Source organism: Callospermophilus lateralis, chromosome 8 (genome assembly GCF_048772815.1).
Source record: "Callospermophilus lateralis isolate mCalLat2 chromosome 8, mCalLat2.hap1, whole genome shotgun sequence".
NCBI classification, from domain to species: domain Eukaryota; kingdom Metazoa; phylum Chordata; class Mammalia; order Rodentia; family Sciuridae; genus Callospermophilus; species Callospermophilus lateralis.
The window spans coordinates 124,552,551-124,580,490 of NC_135312.1; the positions used below are offsets into that span (position 1 = coordinate 124,552,551).

The window sequence follows — 27,940 nt, forward strand, 5'->3', positions numbered from 1 at the left end:
ACTGAAACTTAGCAAAGTAAGGTCCAGGAGAGACTGATTTGGGCTTATCATTTGATAAGGGAAATAAATGGGAAATAAATGAGATCTCCAAGAGAAGAGGTACTGAAGAGAGTTACCTATGGGAAGATACTGTATTTGTCTCTGTGATAGAGAACAAGAGGACAGAGAATTAATTAATTAATCTTAGGGATGCTTCCCCCTACCTTAGGTACCAGGGATGGAACCCAGGGCCTCATACATGCTGGGTAAGCACTCTACCACTGAACCACATCCCCAGCCCACGGGAATGCTTATATTTTGGAGAACAGGAAGAAGAGTCAAAGAGTAATCAAATATAGAAAATCTTGGGTAGGGGCTGGGGATGTGGCTCAAGCGGTAGTGCGCTCGCCTGGCATGTGTGCAGCCCGGGGTTCAATCCTCAAAAAAAACAAAAATTAAAAAAAAAAAAAGCACCACATACAAACAAAGATGTTGTGTCCGCCGATAACTAAAAAAAAAAATACATAAATAAATATTAAAAAAAAAAAAAGAAAAGAAAATCTTGGGTAACTATTTCTGAGTTTGGTTCCCACCCTCCCACCTTTTAAGTAACTTTCTTCAGTAGGAAAGGGAAGAATATTATTGATTCTGGTTAGATAGTTCCAGGTTTAGATTTCTGCTTTGTCACTTAATTGGCAGCTTTTAAACTTTTCAGAGTGTTTCTCTGTCATAAAATAGGAATTCGAGGTTGTGAGGATTCCATAAAATAAATACCTGAAACACAGTGCTTGTGACATAAAAGTTCCCTTGCCTTGATTCCTGCCTTTCTGTGTGCCTTAAACACAGAACATTTGTTTAACTTTGTTTACATCTCTGTTGTCTTTCCCCCTTTCCTCTTACTTCCACGTTTTAAAAAGACAAACACTTTATGCCTTTCCTCTATACTTTCTCCTTATCATTCATCCCCTAAGTTATTGTGCTCTGGCATCTACATTTATTTTCCTTAAGCACTTTGTTTACCAATTTTCAAAGGCCACTCCTTTGCCAAATTCAGTGATTCAAGGAAACATCCAGAAGTAGATGCTTCATCATAATCTGGCCTTCTTATCTGTAGAAACACTGTAGCCTCCTGGCTCTTTTCCTTACTGCCTCTGGCATGGACTGTGCTATTTATTTATGCTTTAGTTTCCTTCATTCATAACATGCTCTGGTATCATCTTGATCTGCTCAGCTGTGTGAAACTTTCCACAACTATTGTGGCCTACATTAAACATTCTCTTTTCTGATTGTTATGCCATCTGGATTTACGTACTTATATTTTTCTTGCACATACTCTTTTGTTTTCCCTGTGAATGTATAAGCACCATGAAGATGAAGGTCATATTTTTTTTCTATTTGAATATAGTGTTGAACATTGAACATATAATAGTTAGTTAGGCAATACTGAAAAATTGAATCCCTCCCAAATTTGATACTAGGGATTAAACCCAGGGATGCTCAACCACTGAGCCACATCTCCAGCCCTTTTTAATTTTTATTTTGAGACAGTGTCTCTCTAAATTGCAGAGCTTGCAATCCTCCTTCCTCAGCCTGAACCACTGGGATTACAGGTGTGTGCCACCATGCCTGACCTGTAAAATCTTAAACATATTTTATTTTTTGTAAATATGCTAAATATCGAGTGCCCTAAGTTATTTAAAATGTTAAAGGGTAGTCTTAACAAAAGTCTTAACAAAAGATGGCTATACCAATATAGCCATCTAATGTATTATGTCAAAGCCATAATGTTGCTTTTGTCTCATAATGTTGTATTTAGATGAGCTCTTGTCTCATAATCATACTTGGTTTTAATCATTCTTGCTTATACTAACTTTGATTTTTCTTCTTATCATAAAAGCAATAGATGCTCAGTGGAAAAACTGGAGAGTATTACAAACTGAAAATCATCGCCCATGATCTTACCAATAAGGAGATGATGACTTTTTGTTTCCAAATGACTTTAATTTGGTATGGTCATGTTTGAGGTTTTTTTTTTTTTTTTTTTTTTTTTTTGTGTGTGTGTGTGTGTGTGCGCGTGTGTGGTTGGTTGTTGATATAAAGTCTTGCTGTTTGCCCAGACTGACCCTAATTCTGGCCTCAAGTGATACTCCTGTCCTCAGCTTCCTGAGTAGTGGAGATTATAGAGCAGGCCATAGATCACCATGCCCAGCTGATCACTGCTTATTTTTAATATTTTTAACATTTCTTTCTATTCTTCTTGTAAATGTATATTATGAACATAATTACTCTGTATTATATAATACAAGTAGACTTACTCTCTTTACTAATAAACCTTGGCAGCAAAGTAGTTCTTAACTTCTTGCTTCTCTCTTCTGATCTATAGAGATAGGACTTTACTTTTTTTCCTCCCGTTTTTTATTAGTGCATTATAATTATACATAATAATTATTAATTATTACATGTTTGTACATGCACACAGAAAAAAAATATATTGTGGTCTGTATTATGGCCCTCTCCCCTCTTCCTCCACTCTTTTCTCTCCATGGTTCCCTTCTTCCACTCTATTATCTCCTAGGACTTTTTTTTTGCACGGCTGGAGATTGAACCTAGGGCCTCACACATGCTAGGCAAGTGCTCCTGAGTTGTTCTTATAGTTAATGATCAAGAAAGCTTAAAAACTAAAAATAAAACAAAACAATAACAAAAAACTTCTTTTAATAACAAGGAAAAATTGTATTTAAAGGTTAGTTGAAAAGACAGATGAATAAGAATTTTAACATAATTCAATAAAAAATCAATGCTTATTTTTTTTAACAAATGAAAGTTTTGGTTTTTAAAATGTGGTTTTAAAAAATAAAAAGATTTATCAATTGAATATTAAGAAGCCCAATTTCTTTCTTAAAGAATCTCAGGAATCCTAGTTTGACTTAATGATAAGCTGAGAGTGATAACATTTATATTTGTTATACCATCAGAAATCCTCCCTGTGGCACAAAAGGACTCTTTTAATTAGAAAATATTGTTGCCACAGGGAGGTAGAAGATCGACATGAAAAACTGGGGATCTGAAAAGGAGCCCCTACCCTAGGATTACCTGAAGGTGAAACAGATTGAGCCAGAAGGAAGACAATGCTGGTAGGTTGGTTTTAATTTTTTCAGAATGTTTACAGTTTAATATTTAATTAAAATTTCTTCATCTACCTATAGTACTTTTTCATTTAAAGGGCGACAATAATACCTCCTTAAGGAGGGAGATATAATAAAATAGTGTTTTCCTTCATGAACGGTTTGCTATTTGAGTCACCCCTCACCTTGCTCTCCTAATAATTGCTTCTTTTCTAGATAAAGGTGTAGGGCAACTTCATACATCTCTTTCTTTGGAAGCTGCTACTGACTAAACATCTTCAAGTCTTTCTTTTTTCCTTTTTGCTTTTGTTATTTTTTCTTCTCATCTAGACAGTTTTCTAAATTTTTTTAAAGTTTTCTTCCATTTATCTGTTTTCTTTTTTTTAACATTTTTTTTTTTTTTTTTTTTGGTTTATGAACCTTTATTTTATTTATTTATGTGCGGTGCTGAGAATTGAACCCAGTGCCTCACACATACTAGGCAAGTGGACTACCGCTGAGCCCCAGGTCCAGCCCTAGGTACCTATTTTCTTGATTTAGCCACAGATTTTCTTTTATTTTAAAATTTTATCTTTCTGTCTATTTATTTATTAAAGTGGTGCAGAGGATTGAACCCAGTGCCTCACACATGCCAGGGCAAGTGCTCTACCACTGAGCTACAATGTACCCCAAGCCTAGCCATAGATTTTCTGAAATGGCAAAATGTGAACCGTAAGTGTATTGAGTTTTCATTCTAAAATTGTTTGAATTATACTTGTACTGTGATTTAAGTCAGTTAGAAAGCAATATTAGAAAAAGTTTTTTAATATTTTAATGACCGAATTTCATTTAGTCTAAGATGCCAACAATGGTAAGAAACATTATTTTTGTATCACTAAAAGAGAAAGAAACTGCCAATTATACATTCTAAGAGACCATCGATTATAAAATACATCCTGGTTTCAGACATGGCAAAATTTTAAAAAAAAATGTGCATCATAGAATTAATGAAATAGGATATCATAGAATTATGAGTTTTCTCCCAAACTCTCATTTACTTGGAATTAGACATCAAAACATCTGGCTTCTGAAAAGGGTATGAGTTGCTGTATGGAAATCCTAATGTGTGCTGAGAAAGCTCTCTAAATTCTTTATTGTCTTTTTAAAAAATATTTTTTAGGTGTTGATGTATTTATTATATTCATTTATTTACATGTGGTGCTTAGAATTAAACTCAGTGTCTTACACATGAGGCAAGCACTCTACCACTGAACCACAACTCCAGTCCCTATTGTCTTTTTTTTTTAATATATTTTTTTTAGTTGTCGAGGGACTTTGATTTTTTTTATTTATCTATATGAGATACTGAGAATTGAACCCAGTGCCTCACGCATGCTAGGCAAGTGCTCTTCCACTAAGCTGTAACTCCTGTTCCCCTTTATTGTCTTCTAAGAGAGAATATTTAAAATAAACAATTTAACTACATTGTTTAAAAGCATACAAACTAACAATAAGGTATTAGATTGTGGAGAGAGAGTTTTGGTTTTTTTTTCCTCTACTGGAGATTGAACCCAGTGGTATTCTACCACTGAGCTTACACATCCCTGGGTTTCCCTTCCCTTTTAATTTTGAGATAGTCTTGCTAAATTGCCCAGGCTGGACTCATACTTGTGATCTTCTGCCTTAGCCTCCTGACTCACTGGGATTACAGATGTGTGCCACTACTACCAGCTGAGGTAGAAGAGTAAAAAGTACTTTAATATGACATATTTACTTCAATAAATAGAGTTTCATTCAGATAGATTGTCACTTTTCAATGGGATTCTGTGGTCTAAAAAGAAAATGAAATAGTCATGGTAGGTACCATGAGCAAAATTACATATGAAAGAGCTGTGCTTTGAGCCTGTACAATTAAATGTAAATAAAAATGCTTTATAAGCCAGGTACGATAGTGGTGCACACCTGTAATTTTCTCTTCTCATCTAGACAGTTTTCTAAATTTTTTTTTAAGTTTTCTTCCAGTTATCTGTTTTCTTCTTTTTTTTTTTTTAAAGAAAGAGTGAGAGAGAGAGGGAGAATTTTTTAATATTTATTTTTTAGTATTTGGCAGACACAACATCTTTGTTTGTACATGGTGCTGAGGATCGAACCCAGGCCGCACGCATGCCAGCGGGCTTACCACTTGAGCCACATCCCCAGCCCCTGTTTTCTTTTTTTTAACATTTTTTTTTTGTTGTTGTTTATGAACCTTTATTTTATTTATTTATGTGCGGTGCTGAGAATTGAACCCAGTGCCTCACACATACTAGGCAAGTGGACTACCGCTGAGCCCCAACGACTTGGGAGGCTGAGGTAGAAGAATCTTGAGTTCAAAGCCAGCCTCAGCAAAAGCAAGATGCTGAGTAATTCAGTGAGAACCTGTCTCTAAATAAAATACAAAATAGGGCTGGAGATGTGGCTCAGTGGTCAAGTGCCCCTGAGTACCTGGGTACCCTCCCCGCTAAAAAAAGACAACAAGGGCTTTATGATGGAACCTTTTTTTTAAAAAGTAATATACAATATACAATATTTAAAACAGGAAAAGAGCTGTGAAAGACTCAATGCCCATGTACCTACTCCCAAAATTAATTAAACATTGGAGGAGTATTAGTATGAATTCCTTTTGTGTAGCCTGATCTAATATATTCCTCTTTATTTTTTCCTTAAGATACCTACTATCCTGTTTTGATATTAATAGAAATATGAAAATCCAAGATAAGTGAGCTTTAACATTGCTAAAAAAGAAGTTACCTTTCAGTTCAACAAGTTTTGGAAGGGGGTGGCATATTAGGTACCAGTTTATACTTTTATAAGGATTTAGATAGGTAATGATTTACATCCAAATCTCAGAAGCAAGGCAGTTGTTCCAAGATAGAGGGGGAGTTGATTTAAAGCATGAACTAGACTGCCGCTCAGTAGGGATATGAGAAAGAATTCAGGTGTAAGTTACATATATAAACCATATTTCTTTTTATGACCTGTGTCAATTTTGAGATCCTATTTATAAATAACGTCACACTATGGCAGCATGAATTAGCTTATGACATGGATGTCAGGTCACTTTCTTAATTAGAAGGATGTTTCATGAAATTGAAGATCTGGCTTTTTTAGTACCCAGATTTAATCTTTAGTTAGCTGTATTTCATGGTATATACAAACATTTCATCTTTGGATAGCTTTTTCTGGTTACAACAGGAATCAGGCAAGAACATATGGCACAACTATTGTGTTGTTTTCGGAAGGATTGGGACCTCAAAACGTGCTCTACTGATGGTCAGTGGCTTCATCCTATTTTGATACCTGAAGAGTCTTAGTTTTACTATTGAGATTGGGTAGCTTTTTCTTCTGTTATGCTAGTGGCACAGGTGTTACTTAGCTTTGACTATAAATTCTTCAAACTTTTAATATTTTCTTTGAGTTGATATAGCTAGTACATGCTCACATCAAAGATAGAAATGTTTTCCAAGATGATTTACATATATCATTAACTGTTAGACAAAAATGGAATCTTTGGGCTAAGCATGGTGGCACATGCCTGTACTCCCAATTACTAGGAAGGCAAAGGCACAAAAGGATCGAAATTTAGCAAGGCCCTAAGCAACTTAGCGACATCCTGTCTCAAAATAGAAAGGAGTGGGGATGTAGCTTAGTAGTTAAGCACCCCTGTATTCAATTTCCAGTACCAAAAAAAGGGTGGGGGGCGGTGGGGGGGATGTAGCTTAGTGGTAGAGAACTTGCCTAGCAAGCTAGAGGCCCTGGTTTTAATCTTCAGCACCACAAACAAACAAACAAACAACTAGAATTATTGATTCAATAAATTAGAAAATTTGGGGTGAATTAAATAGATTTATTTACAGCAAGACTTTTTACAGGTTTTCATATGCAAATGTGAATTGTGATTTTTAAAGAAAAGGTATGTCTTTTTTAGAGAACATTACATCTCTTAAGACTAAGTCTTACAGATTAGTTTTCTGTCCTTAGAGTAATACTGCTTAGTGCCAGTGTATTTCAGGAATAAGTAGACAATAGGGCTGATGATTCTCCTTTATAATAAACTGCACATATTTAGCTGTTTAACTTCTTTTTTAAGTTTGTCACTTCTTAATGCTGCTTTTCTCCTTTTCTCATTGCCTAGTAGTGTATCCCCCACTGCCTGCCCAGATTTAGATTTTATAAGTTTGTATATGAGAGAGAGTTAAATACTATGTGTTAGGATTATTGGCCAGACCCTAAATGATCTTTTTTTTTTAAAGAGAGAGAACTTTTCAACATGTATTTTTTAGTTTTCGGTGGACAGAACATCTTTCATTTTTATGTGGTCCTGAGGATTGAACCCAGCGCCCCGCGCATGCCAGGCGAGCGCGTTACCCCTCGAGCCACATCCCCAGCCTCCTAAATGATCTTACATTAGTGATCAGAATTAAGTTTTGGACCAAGAAACTACTGCCATTAGCTTCCCTTTATTTATTTACTTATTTACACAGTGCTGGAGAGCAAACCCTCATGTGTGCCTCATGCGTGCTAGGTGAGCATTCTACCATGGAGCCGAGCCCCCTGCTTTCCTTTTTGAAGTTTCTGAAACATCTTGAAAAAAGTAAAGTTAGAAGTGTACGTAGGTTGGTTATCTGTGGGGATGATGCTTCTTTATGATCCTCTCCGTAAGGTCTATGTGGGCTTTTTCAGAGAGAGAACACAATACCTGTGACAGAAGGTTTTTTCCATTAAGTAAAGAAGAGGTGCTATGGTGCTTCTTTTTTCCACCGCTGCCATCAGCACTACTGTAACAGTTCTTGGAAAGTGGGCAGGAAGCATGCTTACCCTACTATGGTTGTTAAAACTTAAGTTTCAGTTTGAAGGTTTCCATCCCACTCATTTGTGTCTTCTGGCATCTTCCTTAAGCAGCCAGTTTCTCAGTTCTTTGATCTTATTTTCTACCGGCAGACGTTTACCTGTTTGATAAAGCTAAGCCTGTTCTCAGAGCTGGGTGGTTTGTTGCCTTCTGTCTGCCATCCTCAACTTGTCTTGCTATTTTGGGAATCCTTTTTTAGTCAATTTATGTCATTTTTACAAAGACTTTTAAAATATAGAAACAGGAGCGAATTTCAGGGGTAATCTAGTCCCGTTCTTTTTTTTTTTTTTAATTTTTATTTATTTATTTATTTATTTTTATTTATTTTTTTATTGATTGTTCAAAACATTACAAAGCTCTTGACATATCATATTTCATACATTTGATTCAAGTGGGTTATGAACTCCCATTTTTACCCCGTATACAGATTGTAGAATCACATCGGTTACATATCCACATTTTTACATATTGCCATACTGGTGACTGTTGTGTTCTGCTATCTTTCCTATCCTCTACTATCCCCCCTCCCCTCCCCTCCCATCTTCTCTCTCTACCCCATCTACTGTAGTTCATTTCTCTCCCTTGATTTTTTTTTCCCTTTCCCCTCGCATCCTCTTATGTAATTTTGTATAACAATGAGGGTCTCCTTCCATTTCCATGCAATATCCCTTCTCTCTCCCTTTCCCTCCCACCTCTCGTCCCTGTTTAATGTTAATCTTTTTCTCATGCTCTTCCTCCCTGCTCTGTTTTTAGTTGCTCTCCTTATATCAAAGAAGACATTTGGCATTTGTTTTTTAGGGATTGGCTAGCTTCACTTAGCATAATCTGCTCTAATGTCATCCATTTCCCTGCAAATTCCATGATTTTATCATTTTTTAGTGCTGAGTAATACTCCATTGTGTATAAATGCCACATTTTTAAAATCCATTTATCTATTGAAGGGCATCTAAGTTGGTTCCACAGTCTAACTATTGTGAATTGTGCTGCTATGAACATCGATGGAGCAGTATCCCTATAGTACGCTCTTTTAAGGTCTTCAGGGAATAGTCTGAGAAGGGCAATAGCTGGGTCAAATGGTGGTTCCATTCCCAGCTTTCCAAGGAATCTCCATACTGCTTTCCAAATTGGCCTCACCAATTTGCAGTCCCACCAGCAATGTATAAGTGTACCCTTTTCCCCACATTCTCGCCAGCACTTGTTGTTTGACTTCATAATGGCTGCCAATCTTACTGGAGTGAGATGGTATCTTAGGGTGATTTTGATTTGCATTTCTCTGACTGCTAGAGATGGTGAGCATTTTTTCATGTACTTGTTGATTGATTGTATGTCCTCCTCTGAGAAGTGTCTGTTCAGGTCCTTGGCCCATTTGTTGATTGGGTTATTTGTTTTCTTATTGCTTAATTTTTTGAGTTCTTTGTATACTCTGGATATTAGGACTCTATCTGAAGTGTGAGGAGTAAAGATTTGTTCCTAGGATGTAGGCTCCCTGTTTACCTCTCTTATTGTTTCTCTTGCTGAGAAAAAACTTTTTAGTTTGGTAAGTCCCATTTGTTGATTCTTGTTTTTAACTCCTGTGCTATAGGTGTCCTATTAAGGAATTTGGAGCCCGACCCCACAATACGTAGATGGGAGCCAACTTTTTCTTCTATCGGACGCAGAGACTCTGATTTGATATCAAGCTCCTTGATCCATTTTGAGTTAACTTTTGTGCATGGTGAGAGAAAGGGATTCAGTTTCATTTTGTTGCATATGGATTTCCAGTTTTCCCAGCACCATTTGTTGAAGATGCTATCCTTCCTCCATTGCATGCTTTTAGCCCCTTTATCGAATATAAGATAGTTGTAATTTTGTGGATTGGTTTCTGTGCCCTCTATTCTGTACCATTGGTCCATCCGCCTGTTTTGGTACCAGTACCATGCTGTTTTTGTTACTATTGCTCTGTAGTACAGTTTGAAATCTGGTATCGCTATACCTCCTGATTCACACTTCCTGCTTAGAATTGCTTTTGCTATTCTGGGTCTTTTATTTTTCCATATGAATTTCATAATTGCTTTATCTATTTCTACAAGAAATGCCGTTGGGATTTTGATTGGCATTGCATTGAACCTATAGAGAACTTTTGGTAATATTGCCATTTTGATGATGTTAGTTCTACCTATCCATGAACAGGGTATATTTTTCCATCTTCTAAGATCTTCTTCTATTTCTCTCTTTAGGGTTCTGTGGTTTTCATTGTATAAATTGTTCACCTCTTTTGTTAGGTTGATTCCCAAGTATTTTATTTTTTTTGAGGATATTGTGAATGGGGTAGTTTTCCTCATTTCCATTTCAGAAGATTTGTATTTGTGATATACAGGAATGCCTTTGATTTATGCGTGTTGATTTTATATCCTGCCACTTTGCTGAATTCATTTATTAGCTCTAGTAGTTTCTTTGTAGACCCTTTTGTGTCTTCTAAGTATAGGATCATATCATCCGCAAATAGTGATAATTTAAGTTCTTCTTTTCCTATCTTAATGCCTTTAATTTCTTTTGTCTGTCTAATTCCTCTGGCTAGTATTTTGAGAACTATATTGAATAGAAGTGGTGAGAGAGGGCATCCCTGTCTTGTTTCAGATTTTAGAGGGAATGCCTTCAGTTTTTCTCCATTTAGAATGATGCTAGCCTGAGGCTTAGCATATATAGCTTTTACAATGTTGAGGTAAGTTCCTGTTATCCCTAGTTTTTCTAGTGTTTTGGACATAAAGGGATGCTGTACTTTGTCGAATGCTTTTTCTGCGTCTATGGAGATGATCATAGGTTCTTATCTTTAAGTTTGTGATGTGGTGAATAACGTTTATTGATTTCCATATATTGAACCAGCCTTGCATCCCAGGGATGAATCCTACTTCATCATGGTGCACGATCTTTTTGATGTTTTTGTATCCGATAGTCCAGTTCTTAAAAGGTGCCAGAGCTAGTTAGCAGTGGAACTAGTCCAGAAATCCTGGTCTTCTGATTCCTAGGACAGGCTCTTTCTGTTCTAAAGCACTGCTGAAAGATTCTTTATTCTTTACTTTTCAGTAGGCCTCCATAAAACAAGTATTAATAGTGTTGTGAATTTGTTTTCCCACCAGATACTAAAGCAGAATCATGTCCCCTTTCTACTTTTTTTTTAATATTTATTTTTAGGTGTAGATGGACACAACACAATGTCTTTATTTTTATGTGGTGCTGAGGATTGAACCTGGGTCCCACCCGTGCTAGGCGAGCACTCTACTGCTGAGCCACAATCCCAGCCCCACTTTCTACTTTTAATATTTATGTCACCTTGAGGAAATCACTTAGTTTTTCTTAGTATGAATTTTTTATCTCCAGAATGGGAAGTATCATTACCTTTCACTGTTGTGAAAATTAATAAAAAATATGTTTAGCATGGTGTTGACATTAGAAAAACTTCATCCATTCTTCATGCTGCTGCTAGCATAAGCTTTTGAAAAAACAATTATCATTTTCCTTCATAAAGCCCTTTTATTAATTATTAGGACATAACTGGATAAAATGAAATGCCTTAGAAAGGTATGCTGTTGCTGGGCATGTAGAATGAGTGCTTAGCATGTGTGAGACCCTCAGTTTAATTTCCAGTGTATGTGTGTGTGTGTGTGTGTGTGTGTGCACACATGTGCCGGGCACATGCACACACACACACACACATATACACACTCAGATCAGAGAAAGACATAAGACTTTGATACACTGCCATATTATATTCACCTTTCCTTTTTCAGCTCTTATCACTTCTTTTTGTGTGTGTGATTCACTAACTTCCAAAACTTTCTAAGAGTTAGTTTCAAGTAGGATGACTATATTTACTAAAAATATAGCCCCTCCCACTTTTATCTGGTTAGTTTTTCAAATCTGTGGTCAGATATCTCTGGGAAGAGTTTCTTGATCCTTTCATGATTGATCAATTTAATTATGGGAGTCTTATGTCTGCCTGTAGTGTTATATTTGGTAGGTGTGTCATATTACCTTTCCAAAATTCAAATTTGAATTTAGAATACCTAAATGTTTCTGATGAGATTAAGGAACTTAGGAGAATTCTGTTTATCTGCTGAGAGATGCTTTTATTTAATTCCTCTATAATGTGAAAAATTCCCAATTGAATGATGTCTCTGTCACTTTTAATTATGGTTTTCAACTATTGATTATTATTACTTTTAATGCTGTTTTTTAATTTTTTAAAAAACATTTTTTTAAGTTGTTGATGGACACAATACCTTTATTTTATGTGTTTGTTTGTATGTGGTGCTGGGGATTGAGCCCAGTGCCTCATGCATGCAAGGTAAAGGGCTCTGCCACTGAGCTACAACCCAGGCCCCTTGTTTTTTTATTTTAATGGAACTTTTTAAACCCAAAAGGGTTCAGAGGGGACCGCAGGAGGTGGGGTGGGTATGAACATCTTTCTGCCAAAAGGCTTCTTCAGATTCTTAAAGGAGCTCATAAACAGAAGAGATCAAGAAACTTTGAACGTATCTTTTACCTGTTAATATTTGAGGTTTTTTTCAGTCTTTTTGTATCATGAGCCTCTTTGGCCATAAGGCAAAGCCTATGAACCTTCTTTCAGAATAATATTTTAAAATATAAAATAAAAGTACCTAGCAGTATAAGGGAGTCAAATAATGGATAGTTATCAAACTATTTTAAATTGTGATATCAGTGAATGTGCTACTTATTCCCTTAAGTAAAAAGCGGCCCAATGGCAGTTCTCATATGCTGCTGTAATTTCAAGTAGGATGACCATAACTATTTTGAGATATCTCTAACAAATGTAATAGAGTGTGAAAATATCTGTGGTTTTTATTGATCATAAGGTTGTAGGTATGTTCAAACTACTGTGGTTTGTACTTTTATTTAAAATTTAAGTACTAGCTGAATATGATGGTGTCTGCCTGTCATCCTAGCAATTTGGGAAGGCAGCAGCAGGAGTATTGCAAGTTTGAGGCCAGCCTCAGCAACTTAATTAACGAGGCCCTAAGCAACTTAGTGAGACCTTGTCTCAAAATTAAAAAATAAAAGGGCTGGGGTTGTGGTTCAATACTTGGTACAGAGGGGACAAAAAAAAAAAAAAAAGAAAGAAAGAAAGAAACTGTTGAAATTAAAGTGCTAAATTTCATTAGAAGTTGAAAGCTTGTTTTCTGGTCTCATCCATTTGTTATTTTAATTATCATCTACTTTTTCATCATGCTTTCTTGCTGTGTTCTGCCCTGCTTCTGTTCTCCTTTCTCTAATAATCCATAATAGGGATCTGACATCTATATTAAATGTATCACATACTAAGTACAGTTTTATGATACCTGCTGGTTTTTTTTTTTTTTTTTTTAAGAGACAGGGAGAGAGAAAGAATTTTAATATTTTGTTTTTTAGTTTTCGGCGAACACAACATCTTTGTTTGTATGTGGTGCTGAGGATTGAACCTGGGCCGCACGCATGCCAGGCGAGCGGGCTACCGCTTGAGCCACATCCCCAGCCCAACCTGCTGGTTTTTAAGGGGGTAAAAAAGCTTTTTATATGTAATGGTAGTTTTCTATGTCTTTTAATTGATAGACTTCATATAATTTCTTTGACCATTTGAATATTTAGTATTTCTTTAAAGGTCCATTCAGTATTTGTGACTTCTTTGTTGGTTTGAAATTTCATTTATCTTCATAGCATAAATTTCTGTGGCCAGTGGTTTTCTAACTTGAGCTCACATTAGACTTATTTGAAGGACTTGTGTAAAGATTGCTGGTCCATAATCGCTGTTATTCATTCATTCATTCATTCATTCTGAGATGAGGTCTGAGTGTGTTGCCCAGGCTAGTCTTGAACTTTGGGTTCAAGCCATTTCCTCAGCCTTCCTAGTAGCTGGGACTATAAGTTCATGACACTGTCCCCCGGCTTGACCAGAATTTCTGATTCAGTGGGTCTGTAGTGGGACTTGAAAATTTGCATTTCTAACAAGTGCCCAGATGATACTTGATGCTGTTGGCTTAAGGATCTGTCTTTGGAAATTATTACCCTAGGCTATTGGGAATGGCATCACCAAAAGAGATTCTGACACTGTGAAAACCCAGTTACCACTGCAGGTACTTGCTGTATTCTGATAGCCACTAAAGCTTTTTTTTTTTAATACTTTTTTTTAGTTGTTGATGGACTTTATTTTATTCATTTATTTATATGTGGTTCTGAGAATCGAACCCAGTGCCTCATACATGTGAAGTAAGTGCTTTACCACTGAGCCACAACCCCAGCCCTAAAGCTTAAAATTGAGGGGTAAAAAGACAGTAAGTAAAGTTCTTTCAGGTATATGAGAGGATAAAATACATTACTACTTTCAATTAATTCATCGATAAATGTTCATTGAATACCTACTGTGTATCAGGTACTATTTTAGGCATGAGGCTATAGTGGTAGACAAGAAAGAGTCTCTGTATTTATACTTAGAATCTAGTGAAGAAAAAATTTGTAAGTTCATCATACTATTTAAAATTGCTTTTTCATAAATCAGATTACATAACTCCTGAAAATTTTCTTTGGAGTTAATATTTGGAATTAAGCAATATGGTTAAACTCATGCGTCCACTGCTAGAATAACTTCTCCACTGTCCCCTTCCATATAATATCTATTAGGTAGAGTTGAGATATTTACAGACTTAACATTATTGCTTCTGTGGTAGTCACATTTAAATGTCATCAGGAGGACATAGCTGACAGCTTTTGAGTTTAGGGTGGAGGAGCAAGTCAAATGGAATTTAAGCATTCCTAAATCTTACAAATTGGTGTATTATATTTGAACATAATGGTGGGATTTGTTGTTACATATTTGTATATGCACACACTATAACAATAGAAATTAGCCAGTATCACTCCCCAGCTCTTCCCCCCCTGTCTCCCCATTTCTCACCCCTTGGTCCCTTTCCACTACTGATCTCCCTTGGATTTTTAAGAGTTCCATTTCCACCTTTCTTTTTCTTTTTCTTCTCTAACTTCTACATAAGAGAGAAAATAGGATCCTTGACCTTCTGAGTTTACTTATTTTGCTTAACATAATGGTTTCTAGCTCCATCAATTTTTCTGCAAGTGCCATAGTTTCATTTTACTTTATAGATAAGTAAAACTCCATTGTGTATATATACCACATTTTCTTTATCCATCTATCCATTGATGGACACCTAGGCTGGTTCCATAGTTGGGAGATCGTAAATTGTGCTGCTAGGTATGCATGTCTCACTGTGGTAGGATGATTTTAATTTTTCAGAATAAATACCAAGGAATGGCATAGCTGGGTTATATGGTGGTTCCATGTGTATCTTTAGAGGGGCCCCCATACTGATTTTCATAGTGGTTATACTAATTTACAGTCCCACTATAGTGTTAAACTGTTCCTTTTTCTCCATATTCCCTCCAGCATTTATTATTTGTGTTTTTGATGACTACCATTCTAACTGGTGTGAGATGAAATCTCAGTATAGTTTTGATTTGCATTTCCCTAATTACTAATGTTGTTGAACTTTTTTTTATGTATTTGTTGGCCATTTGTATTTCTTCTTCTGATAAGCATCTGTGTAATTCATTTGCCCATTTGTTAATTGAGTTATTTGATTTTTTTGATGTAAATATTTAAGTTCTTTATAGATATTGGATATTAATTCTCTTTCAGAAGAGTAGCTAGCAAAGATTTTCTCCCATCTGTGGGCTCTCTCTTCACATTCCTAATTGTTTGCTATGCTGGGCAGAAGCTTTATTAATTTGATGCTGTCCCATTTATTAACTCTTGGCACTATTTCCTGAACGTTAGGACTTGTATTGAGAAAGTCATTGCCTGTGCTAAAAGCTGGAGTGTTGACCTTATTATTTCTTTTAGGAATTACATAGTTTCTTATCTAATTCTGAGGTCTTTGATCCATTTTGAGTTGACTTTTGTGCAGGGTGAGAGATAACCTACATGTGGATAACCAGTTGTCCCAACACCATTTGTCTAAAAGGCTGTCTTTCCTCCAGTGTATGTTTTGTCATCTTTGTCAAGGATATCAATACGACTGTAGATGTGTGTGTGAGTTTTTCTCTGTGTCTTTTATTCTGTGCTATTGGTTTATAAGTTTGTTTTTATGCCAAACTATGCATTTTTTTTGTCACTATAGCTCTGTAGTGTAATTTGAAGTCAGGTGTGATGCCTCCAGCATCGCTTCTTTTGGCTTAAAATTGCTTTGGCTATTCTGGACCTTTTATTCTTTCAAATGAAATTTAGGACTTCTTTTTCAAATCTTATAATTTTTTTTCGGGGGGTGGGTACTGGGGATTGAAGTCAGGGGCCCTTGACCACTGAGCCCTGTTTTGTATTTTATTTAGAGATAGGGTCTCACTGAGTTGCTTAGAGCCTTGCTTTTGCTGAGTCTGGCTTTGAACTCACGATCCTCTTGTCTCAGCCTCCCAACCCGCTGGAATTACAGGTGTACGCTACCTTGCCCAGCTCAAATTTTTTAACACAAGGAAATAATACCATCAAAAATTGGAGTGGGCTGGATGTGGTGGTGCACAACTGTAATTCCATTGACTTGGGAGGCTGAGGCAGGAGGATTGCAAGTTCAAGGCCAGTCTCAGCAATTTAAGGAGACCTGTCTCAAAGTAAATATAAAAAGGACTGAGGATATACTCAGTGGTAAAGTGCCCCTGGGTTTAATTCCCTGTACTAAAACAAATACACACACACACACACACACAAAAAAAAAAAAAAAACACCAACTTAGAGTGATCCTCCCACCCCATTCATGGAAAAACCAGGGTACAGCACCAAGAACTTAACCTGTTTGCAATGTTACTTATGAAGTGGAAGTGGGAGATTAGGAGGTGAAGTAGGACTAACTTTGACTTTTTTATAATTTACAGGTCTAATCCCTATCCCCCTTACCCATTGAGTGTAGTAAGAGAAGTATATAGTTCAGGGCTGGGAATGTGGCCTAGTAGAAGTACACTTGCCTAGCACACATGAGATCTTGGGTTCAACCCCTATCACTGACCCCCCCACCCCAATATATATATAATATATATATATCCTTTTCCTTCCATTATATACTATTAAGATAGAATATCCTTTTCCTTCCATTATATACTATTAAGATAGACTATCAAATATTATGTACTATGTAAAATAGAACTTTTTAAAAAATTATAAAAGAACTTCTGTATTCTCCAGGTTTTAGGTTGTGTTTGGTTGTAATGGAATTTTTTGCTTCTTTTTACTTTGTAAATCAGCTAAAATACATAGACTACTTAAGAAGAAAAAGTAATCTTAAAAAAATTTTAACTAAAATACTTTTCATAAGTTTTATTTTAGACTGGGTGTTGATAATATGTAGTTATTTTTCAGGACTTATTTAAGAATATATTCAAATAAAAATAAGAATATATTCAAACAGCCTGAAATCCCAGTGCTCAGGAGGCTGAGGCAGGAGGATCACGAGTTCAAAGCCAGCCACAACAAGGCACTAGCAGCTCAGTGAGATCTTGTCTCTTAAAAAAAAAAAAAAAAAAAATAGGGCTTGGGATGTGGCTCAGTGGTCCAGTGTCTTCATTCCTCAGTTACCCTCTTCCCCCCAAAAAAGGAATATATTTAAACAAAATAGGATTATTTGTTAGCATTTTAGAGAGATTTTCTTGTTACTAGATGAGTATGCAAGAGATCACTCTAGAATGTTTTACATCAAAAAGAAAAGATTTCGTTCTTTAGATAGCAAAAAGATACTGCTTATTGTGCATTATGTTTGAGAAAACTTTTAGGAAGATCTGAATTCTTATTTTCTTTCCATATTACATTTTTAAAATGCAAATTATCAGAAAATAAAGTCAAGATTTAGAATAATTACTTGGAATTAAAAAAAAATCTTTTGAAGAAGAAACCAAGGATCTAGTTTGAGTTGAAAAATTAAAAGGTAGTAATTTCTTTTTGAGACATTTGCTTTCTTGAATAAACTATGCTTTTTCTTTTTATCTTTATAGACTTTGGTCTACAGTTAGTATCTATTTAGATTTACAACACTAAGTGTCAGCCATCTGGTTTGGAAAACAAGGTTGGCAGCTTCACATTTGCTTTTGATTCATTGCTAACATTATGTGGCACTCTTAAGAGTCATCTACAGAGGCAAGAAACACAAATGATTTTGCCTAGGCTTTATCTGCAGGCCTGTGTGTTCTGGGAAGAGAGGCCTCCATGAAAAAAGGCAGAATTTTTGGTGAGCCATCTTCTTGGAAATAAAAGCAAAGGCAGGAGCCAGTGCGTTCAGCTTTCTGTCTCACAAAGGGAGATGCCATTGTAATATCATATAACCCTATGTTCAATTTTGTTGTCTCTGTTTCTCTAGTAATTAGTAGCAGGTGCTTTAACAAAAAGAATTCCTATATACTTGTTTTTGGAGATCATAAGAAATGGGGAGGCTAATGAGAGACTCTAGTTAGTTCTGCAGCAAGTCTGAGGGAAAACAATTCCGAAACACAGAATAGCTGGAAGGAAAAGAAAGGCTGAATTCTTGTGTTTGTCAAAGGAAGGAAAAGACTCTGAGTAGCTGCCCTGGATCTGAGACTATTAGTGGGGCTACTTGAGACTGCTTGTGATGTGCATAGCACTGTTTTGTGTGGACTAGAAAAGCAATTAGATAGGGCCCCTGCTGTAAAGGAGCTTGCTCTCTTGTGGGGGATAATATATAAGGGAACAATTCTACATAATGTTTAATAAAATCAGTGTTGTAAAAGTGAGAAAGGAGAGAGCTGTTAGTTGTTCTAATGGAAATTTCATATTTGAGCTGAGCTTGGGAGGATGATAAAATGCATTTGGGAAGCAAAGACTTTTCTGGTTTTATTTTCCCCTCCCTCTCCTAGGCCATTACCAAATCATGCCAGTTTATTTGTAAGTGGAATAATGAATGATTCTTTAGCCTGTTCTTATTGCACAAATTCAGGAGTTTTTAACACAGTCATCAAGAACACAGCCATCAATTTGGCCTCTCTCATTTAACTAGAAACAGCAATAGAAAACAGAAATAAAAGCAAAAACAAAACAAACAAAAAAACCCACCAATATCCTAACATGTAAGTTTTTTTTTCTTTGTATTGCCAGGAATAGTCCTGAAGGCTATCCATATTAACACATTTCACACTCTCTACAACTTAAGGCCAGATAATGTTTCCAAGGCTAAACAGCTATTTCAGGTGTAGAAGCAGGGATTTAAACTCAGGAGCCTAGTAGGACTTCAGAGCCCAGGCCCAAGCATTGTACACTAATGAATTACATCCTGTCCCTCCCTCCCCCCACTGCTGTCTCTACCCATGAATCCAGACTTTTAACCTCCATTGGACTTTCCTGTATACCATTTTCATTCCAGAAAAAAATTTCATTTTTTAGTTTCTAACTCCTGGTTATCCTTAGTTTGAATGTCAGCTTCTGAATGGGGTTGGGGGCAGGCCTTAACTGATAATTATCATAGCCCCATTTTTTTTTTTGGTTAGCACCTGCCACAACTTGTGATATATTAGATACCCACATATAGTAGTAAATACATTTCAAAAAGTTCAGTTCTTATAAAAACTGGCATTATTGTGAATTTAATGAAATGACCCAAGTCATTCTGCGCAGAGGAGGAGGTCTCCTCTGTGTGTTGGGTGGAATGGGAGTAGTAGGTTTCATGATTCAGACTAAGTTCTCTCAGGTCTGTCCAAGTCTGACTGTGGTTTGGTGCCACCTGGTGGAAGTTATGTCCTCATGAGACTGCTGTTTGAAGATGGTGTAGAAAATGGGAGCCAATTACAGTTGTCCCTTATTATCTGTAGTGGTTTGGTTTTAGTATCTAACCCTCCACCCCGCCCCATACCAGTTCTTAGATACTCAAGCCCCTTATATAAAATGACATAATATTTACATATAATCTATGCACATCCTCCTGTGTACTTTAAATTATCTCTGGATTACTTATAATACCTAATACAACATAAGTGCTCTATAAATAGGTTATCTTTTTTTAATGTTTATTTTAGTTATAGGTGAACATAATAAACTTTATTTTATTTTTATGTAGTCCTAAGGATCAAACTCAGTGCCTCATGCGTGCTAGACAAATGCTCTATTGCTGAGCCACAACCCCAGCCCCAGGTTATCTGTTGCTTAGGGAATAATAAAGAAGCAAAAAGTTTGTCTCTGTTCAGTACAAGTGCTCCTCCTCAATATTTTCAATTGGTGGTTGGTTGAACTGAGGATGTAGAACCCACTGATAAGGAAGGGCAACTATACCAGTTGCCTTATCTGAATTCATTAATTCATGAAGTTTTACCATGATATTTATATTTGTATTTATGTGCTTGATATTTACACACTGTGGTCCATAAAGTTAGAGACTTTGTTATATCTGCTTTGTTGACTGGAATTCTCAGTCAGGAACCCAGTAGGTTTTCATTAAAGTATTTATTTTTGAGTGAATGAGAAAGCATCATGGACCAGAACAGAATGCCAGGAATTTTGTATTTAGAGACTGATGAGCAGTGCAATTTAATCAGCAGTGCTTTGTAGGAGAGGCAGGGTTGAGAGGTGAGCTGGACAGGTACAGTGGAACCAGATTGTGATGGCCCTTAAGGTAATGTGAATAGCAGAGGAGCTGTGTGAAACAAGATCTGGAGGTGACATGTGAAAAGAGAAAGATGTATTTTAAACACTCAGACTGTAGCAAGGGGCATACCTTCCAAAATACCAGGTTGAGAGGTTAGGGAACTACTAGGTTAGGGAATTAAACTTGACCCAACTTCACAAGGCAACAAAGGAGAGGAAAAAAATGATGGAAATAGAATTTATAAATCGAGATAGTTGAAATAAGTCCAAAGCATGCCAGAAATTATATTAAAACCTTCAATGATGTTCTTAGAATGAATCTGTGATATTTATAACAGAGTCATAAAAGTAAATCAAATAAGTAGAAACAGATAACACATACAGGTAAAGCTAAATTTAAAAATGGAAAAACATTTTGAAAAATACTAATCAAAGGAGCTAGAGAAATAAGATAGAATTTAGGGTGGATATCTTTAATCAGGTCAAAGAGTCTTTTCAAACTGGGAAAAAAGAATAGTCAGAAAGCATAATTATCATAAACATACATGTATTTAACAGCATGACTTTACAACACCATTTCAGAATTGCCAGGAGAAGCAGACATAATTACAAAATAGTAGGACTTGAACACATTTCAAAATTGAAAAGTCAATTAGACACAGAATTTAAAATGGCATCAAAGAATTGAGCCACAGGACTGGCAAACTTCATAAATTGTAGTAACATAGAATATTGTACCTAAACTATAGAAGTAAGACCTCAGATATTTTAAAATTTATCCAAAGGCCAGTTTTTAACCATATGCTATGCTACAGGGAAATTTCAACAGTGTTCAGAAAATAGTATCATACAGAATATATTGTCTTGATGGTACAATAAAATTAGAAAACAATGAAAAGACAATCATAATACTTTATGATTTGGGGAACTAAAGCTCAGTTAACAGGTCAAAGAGGAAATGAAAATTATAAAATACTTAATAGCTACATAACAATGAAAGCATTGCATATTAAAACCTGGGCTTGGCATGGTGGTATGCTCCTGTAATTCCAGCCGCTCTGGAGGCTGAGGCAGGAGAATGCAAGTTCAAAGCTAGCTTTAACAACTTAGCCAGGCCCTAAGCAAATCAGTGAGACCTGTCTCTAAATTTAAAAGGTGGCTGAGGGGGGAAAAAAGGGGGGGCTGAGTGGTTAGGGTTTTGTCTCAGTGATAGAACACTTGCCTATCATGTGTGAGGCACTGGGTTTGATCCTCAGCACCACATAAAAATAAATAAATAAAATAAAGGTATTTAAAAAGGTGCTGAGGGGCTGGGGATGTGGCTCAAGCGGTAGCGCACTCACCTGGCTTGTGTGTGGCCTGGGTTCAACCCTCAGCACCACATACAAACAAAGATGCTGTGTCCGCCGAAAACTAAAAAATAAATATTAAAAAAAAATTCTCTTTAAAAAAATAAAAAGGTGCCAAGGATGTTGCTCAGTGGCTCATATACTATAATTGGAACAATACAGAGAAGATAAGCATGGCCCTTGTATATAAGAATGATCCATAAATTTAAGAAGTTGTCCATCTTAAAAAAAATTGGAATGTGATTTAAGCAGAATTCACTGGGTAATAGAGTAGCTCTAAATGTATTTCTTAGAAAATAAGATTGATATAATGAGCATATATTCAAATCTTGATGTTAATAAATTAATAAAGGACCAATATAATAAAGCAAATAAAGTAGAAGAAAGGTAAAAATAAACATCAAAATTAATGAAATAGAAAGTAAAAATACAATACATTTTGTTTTTACAGTACTGGGGATTGAACCCCCAGGGATGCTCTACCACTGGGCTACATCTTCAGTCCACCCCTCCTCCCCATACCCTCCACTCTCATTTGGTACTGAGGATTGAACCCAGGGGCCACTAAGCTACATCCTATCCTTTATCTTAATCTTTTATTTATTTATTTATTTTGAGATAGAGTTTTGCTAAGTTGCTGAGGATCTAAGTCCTGCCTCAGACTCGAGAATTTCTGGAATTACAGGCATGAATCACCACGTACAACTCCCCAGCCTTCTAAAAAATTGAGACAAGGTCCTGCTATGTTGCCAGGCTGGCCTTGAATTTGTGCTCCTTCATTTCAACCTCCTGAGTAGCTAGATTATAGGTGTGTACAACTGTGTTGGGCAAAATAATAGATTATTAATAAAACCAGAACATTAATAAAATGGACAGTCCTCTGTAAAGAGAGAGAAAGGATAAATAAGCACTGAGAACAAAAATAAGAACAACAGAATAGAGTTTAAAAACTATAAAAGAATGCTGTGAACAAACTACTGCCAAGGAATTTGAAAACCCATGAAATGGATAATCTTTTTTTTTTAATATTTTTTAGTTAAAGGTGGACACACAGTATCTTTATTTTTATGTGGTCTGAGGATGGAACCCAGTGTCTCACACATACTAGGCGAGCAATCTACCTCTGAGCCACAACCCCAGCCCTGAAATAGATAATCTTAATATGTAAATTATAGCAGACTCAAGAAGAAATAGAAAACCTGAACAAATCAATAATGATTCATTTTAAAAAATCTTACATATCCATGCTGCTCATTTTAAAAAAATCTTACAAATGCATGCTGCTCATATATATATTTAAATAAAATCCATCAGACCCAGTTCTAGTACTTTATATTTTAAGTATATTTTAAGGGATATACATAATTCCTGTTATATCCAAATTATCATAGAAAAGTAGTAAAAAGACGGAAAGCTTCCAAACTGATTTTATGAAGCAGGATTAACCTAAGCTTAAAATTTCCAGTACACAAAAGTTTCTGGTTAAACTCATGTATTATCTCAGCTATAAATATTCAAAATAAAGAATAGCAAATGAAATCCAGCATTGATTTAAAAACATAATTAGTAGGGAGGCAAGGATGGCCAGATACTAGGAAGTCTTTTAATGTAATCATGTAACTAGAGTGAAGGAGAAAATCCATGTAACAATGTCAATAGATCCAAAAAGCATTCGTTAAATTTCAGTGCTAAACTGCTGAGACTGGCTTTGAATTTGAGATCCTCCTGCCTCAGCCTGTGGGATTACAGGCATGTGCCCACCATACCTAGCTGCCATACTTTTTCTCCATGAAGTATGATATTTGCTGTAGATTTTTAGTATATACCCCTTATCATGTTCCAATCCACATTAAGAGTATTTATCCTCAGCAACTTAGGGTTGTCTCAAAATAAAATTTAAAAAATAAAAAGGAGGGCTAGGGCTGTAGCTCAGTGATGGAGCGCTTGCTATGCATGCATGAAGCACTGGGTTTGATCTTCAGCACCACATAAAAATAAATAAATAAAAATAAAGGTATTTTGTCCATCCACAGCTAAAATAAATAAATAGATAAAAATAAAATAAAAAGGAGTGGGATATAGACATTGGTAAAGTGCCCTATGTTCATTCAATCCCTAGTACTCCCTCTTCCTCCCAAAAAAACAAAAACATCAAAATCAAAATTTGAAAGAAGAACCAGTTATTATTTCTCCTAGACCTCTGTGGTCATGTGGTTCTGCTGATATGAACTGGTTCCTCTTAAATGTGTTGATTTGTCCATCAGCTGGAAGCTGGCTTGTCTAGTGGGGGCCTCAGCTGGGTCAACTCAGCCCTCCTTCTTTCTAGTCATCGTATTTCTTTTTCATTTCTTATTTTACTTATATAATGTAAAATATGATATTAAAATAAGCCAGTAAGCCAGAAAAACTGCAAATAGACAAACTGTAGGATAAAACATGAACTCTTTTTAGATTTTCATGTAAATCTGTAGACTGTACTCCTGTTTTCTCATATAGGCAAATCAAGTTTTTTACCTAGTGGTCCTAAATCACCTGATTCTAGCTTATTGTCAAGCATCTTTTTTCTTATAGATTAGTTTTCTTGACTTCCCTTTTCTCCTAAACATGTGCAACACAAACTTTGAATTTCATTATTTGTTAGTATGATTGTATGAGAAAAGCTTAGACTGACCTCCTCCTGTTGTTCTCCTACTCACTGCTCAAAATATTTCTTTTTCTTAATTTCTCAGAAAGATACTTCCCGTTGCTTTAGCTTTTGACATTAAAAAGCAAAACAGCAACCATTTTGCAGTTGGCAGTATATAAAGTAATAGTAAAATGGATTTAACTTCATCTATTTTATAACCTATAAATGTCATAGAAGATTTTTCTGGAATTTCTGACTTTTAAATCATAAGATACTTTATGGTCTTTGTCAAAGTATTTAACTTCTTGGGGCCTCAAGTTTATTGGTGTATATAGAATAAGGGAAAACTTAATTCTCATGTAATTCTCCTTTTAGTGGTTGGAGAACTTGCTAATTAAAATAGGAGCCAGTGTGGTGACACATACCTGTAATTTCACTTGGAGGCTAAGGCAGGAGGATTGTGAATTTTAGGCCAGCCTTGACACTTTTAGTGAAACTGTGTCTCAAAAATAAAAAGGGCTGAAGATACAAGTTCAGAGGTGGAATGCACCCGGATTTTATTCTCAGTTACACTTCCCACACCCTTTGTGTTAGAATCTAGCCGAAGACTATCTGAAAGAGCACACATTATAGGTTTGGGTGTTCTTGTGTCATATGCCTAATCCATGATAGTCAAAGAAAAAAGGTCATGATCAGGTTCTTTATGTTTTGAAAACCTGTGGGTGATAAGATCACTAGACTCTTTTCCAACCATAACATTGTATCATTCTTTGTACTAGATATCAAAAGGATACAAATGAAATCATTAGTGTAATCTAAAAATAAAAGCATTTAAAACCTATATGGTATTGGGAACAATTATATATCTCAAGCATTTTTTTCTTCTTGTTACTACAAGAGTATAAAATTACCCAAATATCACAAGTGAACATTTTGTGGCCATTAGCATTCAGATTCTGTAAAAAGGCCAAGGGTTTTTATTTTTGGTTATAGTGTACTTTAATTGTAATGATTATATATTCAAACATTTTCAAAACACACAAGAGATTAGTGATTGAAAGAGTTTGCCCAACTAAAGCAAATTAACAAATGAAATGAATTTAAGATTCTGTCCTTGAAAATTAGAGACCATTAACAAGCTTTATAACCTTTCTTAAAATTGTGAGTTGTGACCAGTTGGGATTTTAAACTTCCCCTTCTTTCCATGTCAGTTACATATTTGCTGATTAACAAGCCACCCCATTACAACACCAAACATTTACCGTCTCACACAATTTTTGAGGTTGAGAATTGAGGAATGGCTTTGCTGTGTGGCCCTGGCTCAGGTCATCGAGGGCTTCACTCATCTGAAGACTTGGAGAGTCTGTCTGTCAGACATGGCTCTTGGCAGGACTTTCTTGCTTGTTCCAGCTTCGCAGAACTTCTGGGGCGGGGGGGTTACTCATGACCTGAGTGGCATTTGGTTTTCATCTTCAGCTTTATTCTTTTTGTTAGAAGACAGGAACTAAGTACTGTCCACACTAAAAAGGAGAGGTGAAAAAAGTGTGTGGATGAGAGAAAATCTGTAGGCAATAAATTTATCATCTCAGGTAAACAGGCTGTTAGTTTGGTTCCTGGGGAGTGTTGAGAGCAAGGGCTGTGGTATCAGGGTGCTTGTTTGCATGCTGACCCTGCCCTTTTCTAACCTCAGTTCACTCATCTATATAATGAGCATAATAGTAGTATGTATTTCATAGGTAGGTGGAGAGGAGTGAGTAAAATAGGAAGGTTAAGAAAATTCTGCTCATAGCTAGGCATGGTGGATCATGCCTGTAATCCCGGCAGCTTGGGAGGCTGAGGCAGGAGGATTGCAAGTTTGAGGCCATTCTCAGCAATTTAGCAAGGTCCTAAGCAATTTAGTAAAACCCTGTCCCATAATAAAAATAAAAGGAGCTGTGGATATGACTCAATAGTAGAGCAACCCTGGGTTAAATTGCCAGCACCAAAAATAAATAAATAAATAGGGCTGGGATATTTATTTATTTACCTTAGTGGTAAAAAGTGTCCTTGGGTTAAATTCACAGCTTAAGAAAAAAAATTCTACTTTACCCACTCATGATGAAAACTTGAAAAGTGCAGATGTGTATGTGCATATATACACAGAGATATACTTAAATGTATGTATATGTATCACATACTGTGATATATATAAACATGCATACTTATATATAAATATATACAATTGTGTGTGCCCCATGGTTTGAGTTATAACTATAGGAAAAATGTATAACTCTTGCTACATCTATATTTTTAATATTTTCTCATGTTAAAAATTTGGGGAATAAGAGTAACTGAGTATGGTGGTACACACCTGTAATCCCAACTACTTGGGAGGCTGAAGCAGGAGGGTCACAAGTTGGAAGCCAGCCTTAGCAACTTTAGTGAGAGTGTCTCAAAATAAAATAAAAAAGGTTTGGGATATAGCTCAGTGGTAGAGCACTTGTCTAGCATGCAGAAGGCCGTGGGTTCAACCACCACTACGGACAAAAAACTAAACATCAAAAAGTCCCATTCTGTGAGTCCTTTGGTCTTAAGCACCCTCCTCCCAAAGAAATTTAAATTTGAAGTTATCATTATTAATTAAAGAGATGTGTCTCACTATATTGCCCAGCCTCCCCCAAATTCTGAGGCTCATGTGATCCTCCTTCCTCAGACTGACTAGTAACTGGAACTACAGATCTGTGCTACTGTGCCTTTTTTGTTTTTGTTTTTAAATAGAGCAATCCATTGACTATCTTCCCTGTTTCTTCAGGATAAGCCTAGAAATGAAATTCCTACATCAGAAACATGAGCTTCTGTTAGACTTTTGATAAATGGTACATTGCTGTCCTGGATGTTTGTTCCAGCTTATATGAGCAATGGCTTATCCTTTCTTGTTATTCCCAGTGTAGTATTTATTGGTCTCTAAAAAGCATTAGTAGCTTTTGAAAGCCTAGTTACAGTAGTAAGGTAGAATGGTATTAATGCCCAGAGAATTTTGTTTTTACAAGAGCTTTAGAATATAGTAATATTTTCCAGTCTTTTGAATTCATTTGTGTTGTGTATATAAGTAAAATAAATATTATGCAAGAATACACACAGCTATTCTTCTGGAGATAAAAATATAAGGTGGTCATGGACACATGTAATTAGGATGTACAGAAGATTAAAAACACACAGGTACATACATACATGCACATACACTTCTTAAGATACATTTTAAAAGCAAATAGTAAGGTAAAAGTTGCCTATCCGTCTTTCCTACATTGAGAAGACTATTCTTGAGCCGTGTTGACTTGTCACCTCCACAAAAAATATACTTGGGCTTATGGTACTGTTTTCTTTTCTAAACATAATGTATGAAAA

The 27,940-nt window shown here is 35.9% G+C and overlaps 1 protein-coding gene and 1 non-coding gene across 13 annotated transcripts in view; both read left to right on the top strand.

The window, feature by feature from the left end:
• The window catches only part of Elf2 (E74 like ETS transcription factor 2), a 103,420-nt gene that overhangs the window by 52,355 nt on the left and 23,125 nt on the right, over positions 1–27,940 (top strand). For 2 of the 12 annotated variants that reach the window (XM_076864115.2, XM_076864118.2), the window contains exon 2: positions 3,011–3,113. The exons of 9 other annotated variants lie outside the window; for them this stretch is intronic. In XM_076864115.2, coding sequence (XP_076720230.1) covers positions 3,108–3,113 — 6 coding nt within the window. In that variant the 5' untranslated portion in view covers positions 3,011–3,107. Of the gene's footprint in view, positions 1–3,010; positions 3,114–3,794; positions 3,816–27,940 lie in introns of those variants that run through there. One more of the 12 variants, XM_076864120.2, reaches the window with a different exon arrangement.
• Positions 22,053–22,157, top strand: LOC143406650 (U6 spliceosomal RNA). The gene has a single exon (XR_013092283.1). It is a non-coding gene; the product is annotated as a U6 spliceosomal RNA (small nuclear RNA).